Source organism: Melanotaenia boesemani, chromosome 14 (assembly GCF_017639745.1).
Source record: "Melanotaenia boesemani isolate fMelBoe1 chromosome 14, fMelBoe1.pri, whole genome shotgun sequence".
Lineage (NCBI taxonomy): Eukaryota > Metazoa > Chordata > Actinopteri > Atheriniformes > Melanotaeniidae > Melanotaenia > Melanotaenia boesemani.
The window spans coordinates 27,904,520-27,911,671 of NC_055695.1; the positions used below are offsets into that span (position 1 = coordinate 27,904,520).

The 7,152-nt window shown below is 38.4% G+C and overlaps 1 protein-coding gene across 2 annotated transcripts; it reads right to left on the reverse strand.

Moving 5' to 3' along the window:
* Positions 1-623: 623 nt before the first annotated feature.
* LOC121652587 (complement C1q tumor necrosis factor-related protein 7) lies at positions 624-6,675 on the reverse strand. 2 transcript variants are annotated; one of them, XM_042005427.1, is made up of 3 exons: positions 6,537-6,675; positions 4,792-5,028; positions 624-1,629 (listed from the first exon to the last, which is right to left on the reverse strand). In XM_042005427.1, the coding sequence occupies exons 1-3, from the start codon at positions 6,556-6,558 to the stop codon at positions 1,001-1,003; spliced, it is 888 nt and encodes a 295-aa protein (XP_041861361.1). In that variant the 5' UTR covers positions 6,559-6,675; the 3' UTR covers positions 624-1,000. The 2 variants fall into 2 exon arrangements, with proteins under 2 accessions (XP_041861361.1, XP_041861362.1); XM_042005428.1 differs by lacking the exon at positions 6,537-6,675 and adding an exon at positions 5,132-5,206.
* Positions 6,676-7,152: the final 477 nt, after the last annotated feature.

Here is a 7,152-nt window from a genome sequence, read left to right on the forward strand (position 1 = left end):
ATCAAGTAAAAAGTTTAGGGAATCAGAAGGAAATGTGAAGAAAAAATATGAAAATAAAAATAGGGATGAAATAATAAATATAAATAAAGGGAGGAAGAAAATGGATAATAAAACAAAGAACAAACTAACTTGAATACAGTTAGAAATTAGAGCAAAAATATTGTTGTGTTTTGTTACTGTAAAAAATTCATTTAAAATACATTTTAGTAGCTCTTTTTGTGTGTATATGTGTTGTTTTTTTTTTGCATCTATATTTGTTTTGGACAGTTTATTCCTCAATGCATCTCAGTGGTCTACAGCTTTAAAAATTCTATGAATGATCTCTCTCTCTTTGTTTTCTCATATAAATATTTAAACAACCTTCAACATCTCATGACAAAACCCTAGTCGCTCAAAAACTAACTCAAGATCATTTATACACTGAGCTCATAATAAGTATTGACAGAGGGGAAATTGTCTGGATCATAGATGTATGTTCCAAATAGCATTCAGATATGTCTAACAATGACTCTGCAGTGATTGTTTAACTGAAATAAGTACTGTATGGATACCGTTTACTCAACAAAAGTGATCAAGCCTCATCAAAATGTCTATCAAACAAGCAGGAACTTTACGTCAGGACATAAAGGTGTGACTTTCTTTTATTGTTAAACACTTTCAAGTAGAAAACTTTGTATTATTGCTTCAATTCCTGAAAAGATTTGTGGAAAATTATGAAATAATGGGCACGTATTATAATAAAATCTCTTTATGCGCATTACGTGTTAGGTATATTTTTCATGTTATCATTCCCCTGACTTTAACTCCATTAAATCAGAAACTCCTTTAAACTTTATTAAATAAGGTAATCTCAAATAAAAAGACAATTCTCCACACTTATAACATAAGTAGCAGTACAAAGATTTGTATAAATATAGTTTGGCTATAGTAAATATGTTTTAACACTAAAGAAAACATCAGTGACAAGCAGTTTGTGAGTTTGTTTTGTGTTTTACAGGTTCTATGCGTAGTCTTCTGCCAGTGTGTCAAAGTAGTTTGCGTCTGCATAGACCAGGAAGCCAGAGAACAGACTGTCAGCCCAACCAGGGTCTGCAAACAAACCATTCTGGTCATGGTAGAAGATCTCCAACCAAACTTCATCTTCTGGGTTCAGGTACATGACAGTGGACCCAGATGCCACATCATGGTTTCCTGTGTTAGCATCAAAAGTTTTGATGCGATATTGACCATTCTGCACCAGACCAATGGCCAGGTGTTTGTTGGCCAGTGTGATGTCATAGGAGAAATAGTAAATGCCGGGGTACGCGCAGACGAACTTCCCTGTCTGTGGGTTGTAGTGTCCGCCCTCGTTGAAGAGGACCTTGTTGAACTTGATAGGAGTCTTCTCAGCAGGGTAGCTGCTGGTGATTCCCACAGAAAATGCAGATTTAAGCAACAAGCTACCACATTTGCAGATTCCTGCAGTTCCACGGGGTCCTTGTTTGCCCTTGTCCCCCTTATCTCCGTCACGGCCTGGAGGACCAGGCAGGCCTACATCTCCATTCTCACCTGTAGGGCCTTGTTTCCCTGCAGGGCCACGTTCACCTCTCTCTCCAATCCTACCTGTTGGGCCTACTCTGCCCTTCAGCCCTGCAACAGACACATCAGATTGAGAAGGTCACTTCTGAACTGTTATTATAAAACAATTGCTTTTTTGATCAATACTCAGTTGGGAATGAGCTGAAGTTCTACGATTGTTGAACCAGACTATTAAATCAACAGAAACACATCTCCCCACCCTTTGTCATGTATTTAGTCATCACTGGAACTCAGCCATCTTGATGTTAGAGCAGCACAGTTTTGGCTTGATTTTTCCAAGTTATCTTGTATCCAGTTATCACCATCCACACAGTAAATACCCCGGAGCGAGGAAAAACTTTATGTTTGTGCAGACTCTGTGAGCCTGAAGGTGTGTGCAGAAATTCATGGCTCTTTACAGAATGGAAAAAACAGAAGTGGTACATTTATTTACCTTTGACAGATTTATTGCAGTAAAGACATCATAGGTGTTATCAGTTTGTCATTCCTGTTGGGTGAGGAAAACAAGCAGAGGCCTTTCAAATATTTTTTTGAAACCGTATGGCCTCCTGTCCTCAAAAAATCTGAAGAAAATAAATTTGTGAATAATCATGATAAATTGTCTGTGGTGTAGGAATGTCTGGAAAGGTTGAGATCTACCATGTTACAGAATCTAATTTCATTTGGTTGGATGCATGTGATGTGCAAGCTGAAGGCCTGTCAGGGACATTTTAACTAAATGTTTACATAAAAACAATCAAACCCAGATGGATGAAACTATTCCCTGCTCCTGAAAAATATATGCTTGACTAACTGTGTCTTTTAAGATGGAAAGTAATTTCTAATGTTTAATAAATGTGTCTTTAACGTCTAATTTCTTCTTTCATTTTGTGTATTGTACACATGATAGAAGTACAATGACAGCTTTGGGAAATATTCTTTTCATGCTTAGTAAATATCAATATCATACACCACATACTGAAATAATTCTAGCTCTGTTTGTCTGCATACCAGGTCAATAAGTCTTAGATGTATTTAGGTGCAGGGCATTCCAAGACATTTGAAGGTGACCACGGTTAAAAACAGTACAAGATCTACCACAAAGTGAGTGCTGGGACGCAAGCACAAGGGTGATGTGTTGGTGCCATTTTGTTCTAGAAATAATTCAGTCGGCTGGAGATAACTCACTGATACTTGATATAGATAATTATAGCGGTTGAGGTGAGAACAAATAAAAACATGCATAATATTTTTGTTGATAGTTTAAAGACATTTTTTTAGATTGTCTTGAAACAACAAACATACAAAAAACTGAAGATGTTTGACTTGAGCATTGGTAACTATAGAACTACTCAAGTCAAGCACAAGTCCAGTCCTTGAGATATACCTGAGATCTACCTGAATCAAACGAATGGCTTTTTAACAGGCCTCTGCAGAGCTGACATGACACACAGATGAGGAAATTAAGCCATTTGATTCAGGTGTGTTGGAGAAGGGTTGCATCTAAAAGATTCATGATGGTAGCTCTCTAGTACTGGACTTGGGCACCCCTGCTCTTCTCAAACAAAGATCAAATGCAGAGCGCCCCAAGGATACTTACTGGGCCCCCTATTGTTCAGCATCTACATGCTCCTACTCCTTTAGATAATAGAAACAAATATCTTACCCTTGCACTGAATGGGACTGCATAGAATTTTGTTGTACTTTTTGTAAAATGATAATAAAGATTCTGTTTCTGATAACTATGCTAAAGGCACTCAGCTACTGTATATATTACAGTCTCATCAGGGGACTCTGGTCCCTTACAAGGTTTATGTAAGCTTAAGTCAAGCCAAGTCAAGTCAAGTCAAGTCAAGTCAAGTCAAGTCAAGTCAAGTCAAGTCAATTTTATTTATAAAGCAAATTTAAAAAAAAACATCAGCTGACCAAAGTGCCGTCCAAGACAAAACAAATGAAATCCCTAAGTCAACATTAAAATAAAATAAATAAATAAATCAAATAAAACTAAATAAAAGTGAAACAGTACTATAATGAAATAGATAAAATACAGTACATTATATAATATAACACAAAATAAATACATATAAGAACATAGACAAATTAAAAAGCCAAATGAAAATGCTCAAGATGGAGGAAAAGACAGTGAGAAAGGGTCTTTAAAAAAAAAAAAATTATTATCAGTGCTCTGTCCAGATCTGATTTTAAAGGCAGACTGTTCCAAAGTTTGGAGTTTTAGACTCTGAGCTAAATTTTAACAATCATATTACAGGTCACCCCTAATCTGACTGCCATACCCCAGGTACCCCCGATGAACAGACAACTAAATTCAAACAAATATTTAGAGTAAACCAACCATTACTGGGATAAGCCTTGGTTGCCCAAGTGCAAGTGAATGCAGCACTTAATGTACTTCTATATGATGTTCTACATCAACACCACCATGTTATTGATCATAATTTATACAGCATTATTTCACCAACTGCCTGCATGGGTTACAATATTTATCTGCTCTAACTAATTATTTAGATTTTTATCAAGAGGATGTAAAAGTCATCAAACCACGAGATGTGTCAAATGTGTAAAGTTACATGGCCAATAATGCAGAAGAAACATTGATAAATCTTGGGATTTGGCTCAGAGCAAGTTCATTTCATTATCAATTAAGTATATTGTCTTTGCCCCTACCTGGCCCCCTATCAAAAAATTTCTAGACCCGCCCCTGGCTCCTGTCCACTGCTAGCTGGATCTAATCAGATTCAGGCTCTGACTGCTGGCAACAACAAGCTTGTGTTTCACTAACACGTAATGTGAAATTTAGTAAGTGGACTTAAGAATGTCTTTTTAGGCTTTTTTGTTTCTTATTATAGAGATATACTGATATTCTCAGGGGGTATTGGGTTAAAGTACAGCGCCTATGTTTGCTATCAGCTGCCCATTTGAATTATTTTCGTTTTGAGGAATCAGAGGCCTGAGGCTTGTTAATCCTTATAGTTTCCTTTCACATTTAAGCCAGCAGCAGATGCTGATTTAGACTAATCTTGTGTAATTTGACTACAATTTCATTTAATAATTAAATTCCTGTGAAGTACATGAGTTCATTTCGTCTTTGCCGCTCCAGCTGATGCCAGCTGTCAGATAATAAAGCCATTCTTTGTCGGGTTTTATCTTCTTGCAAGGACTGGCAGTAATTCTTTATCAGCACACATGAACTATCTATTTATGTTTATGTTATACCTGTGTCTCCCTTTTCTCCCTTTTCCCCCTTCCTGCCATCTCTGCCATCTCTTCCTGGGATACCCACATTCCCATCCGCTCCCGGAGGCCCGTTGAGACCCGGTTTGCCAGGCAGGCCCGGTGGGCCTGGGACACTGCAGATCAGTCGTGGTGCTCCTTTGAGTTTGGTCTCAAACAACTGTCCAAAGATGCAGTGGCAGAGACAGATTACTCCCATCAACACCCACATCTTCAAACCTGTGGAGGCAAAGTAAACGTTAGCAGAGCATTTAATTTCTTGTGTACTTTTTTCCAGCTTTTCTCAATTTTGTATTTGCAAAGATAAATTGTGTTTCCATACTTTTTCACACTCCCACGAAATGCTTTCAGGGTTGAGGTCATGATGGGATACAGAACAAAGGCACACCAGGCGTCAATGGATCTTAATTTGTTATCAAATGCAGCATTAGGCCAGATGTGATTTTATAATTGGGAGCATTTGGTACTTGACTCACAATCCCATGCTCTCATCCAACCACTGAATTACATGAGGGGGACCTTAAATGAAACCTTTGTCTCTGATCCAAGTCGTCTTTTTGCCAAAACATTCTTGAGTTATGACACAGTTTCTGTCAAGGGGACCTAAACATGAAGCAATGGCACTGAGCAGATGTTTTACGATCATGTTACACAGAGCAGAAGACTCAAGACACAAACTCAGCTGCATTTCTCAAAAAGTAAAAACTAACAGAGCTGATCATGATCCTGCAGGCAGGAACTTTAGTGGTTCTCTTCATTATGGGAACCTGACAGATGTTGTACATCAGACATTCCACTCTAATGAAATCACATGGACATATACGGACAAAATGTGTCTCCTGTGAAAAATCTTCAGGGAGTTTTAGTGGTGAGATTTGCAGAGATAATTAATAAACAAGCTTATTGTTGGCAGGTTTGCCAACGTGGGTGTAAGACTCCAAGTGTTGCCACTGCTGCTGGTCTTTGGTCAGCTCAATGGAATATTTGTGTCAGGTCTTCAGAGAAAGATCATCTCAGTCTTTGCATTAAAAAAAAAAAAAAAAAAAAATACAACAACAGTTTTTTCTCTATCATTGCATGTTTGCTTTGTCTGTTAGTGCAGCATGCCTGCACATCAGACAAATTCTATACATGCATATCTGCAGGCAGCTCAAAACAGCCCATCAGTGCTGTTATCATAGCTTGTTTCTGATTTTTGAGGGTAATAAATCACTAAGAAGCCCTGCCTTTCAGTTCCGCTCAGCAGAAACAATGTCAACATTAGTAAAATGGCTGTTTTTAAAAAAGTGGACCTCATTTAACAGACACGCAAAGACAGCCGATGCATTAAAACACAGGTGCAAGCAAAGATGTGATATTACAGGCAACAGTTCTAAACAAATTCCTGTTTGTTTTAAAGTCTGACTGCAGTTTTTCCTCTAAGAATGGCAATATCAACACATTTGTTTCCTGTTCAGAACTTAGAAACATTTTAATACTTTAATTTTCTCCATGATCAAAGCAAATCCTGCCTGTCTCTTCTTTACAGAAAATGTCTGCATCCACCCTGAGCCATAAGAGAGTTTATGAGTCCTTCCTGATGCATTTTACCATTAATATCACAATATTTTAACAAATCAAACTTATTTTTGTAGGTTATTTAAGATAAACTAGTTGGAGTGTGAAACAACAGTGTGCAAGGCTTGTATGCACATGCAGCATACATACATAAAGTTTCATGTTCTTACCCCACACTGGGCAGCTGTTCATCTGCAGAGCTGATCAAAACTCCCACTGATGAGTGTCTCTGTCTTTTTCGCTGTGTGAGTCCACGGTGAACATGTTAGTCTTATACATTTGATTGCACATCTCAGCTGCTTCGCTGTTGACACCATCTCACAGTGCAACAGCAGCCTGGACTCCCTCTCTCTGTCCTTCCCTCCTCCTTCTCCCTCCCTCCCTTCATCCACTCCCTTTCTATGCACCATAAACTCCCCAAGGCAAACTGCCATCAAGCCATAACACAGTATATGCAAGCAGAGTCCAGCACCATTATGTCATACAAGGAGACTGGTGTGATTAGTGTGAGCCTCGGTGCAGAGGCCAATGACTCATGTCTGTTGGAATAAAGACATGTCAATACATGACAGACCTGAATTGTGACTTGATGAACTCAGTGGGTGAAACTCATTGGCATTTCTGACTCACTATCACCAGACTTCAATCCAGTAGAGCAGCTTTGGGATGTGGTGGAACAGGAAATTATCATCATGGATGCAGCCAACAAACCTGCAGCAACTGTGTGATGCTGTCATGTCAACATGGAGCAAAACCTCTGAGGAATGTTTCCAACACCTTGTTGAA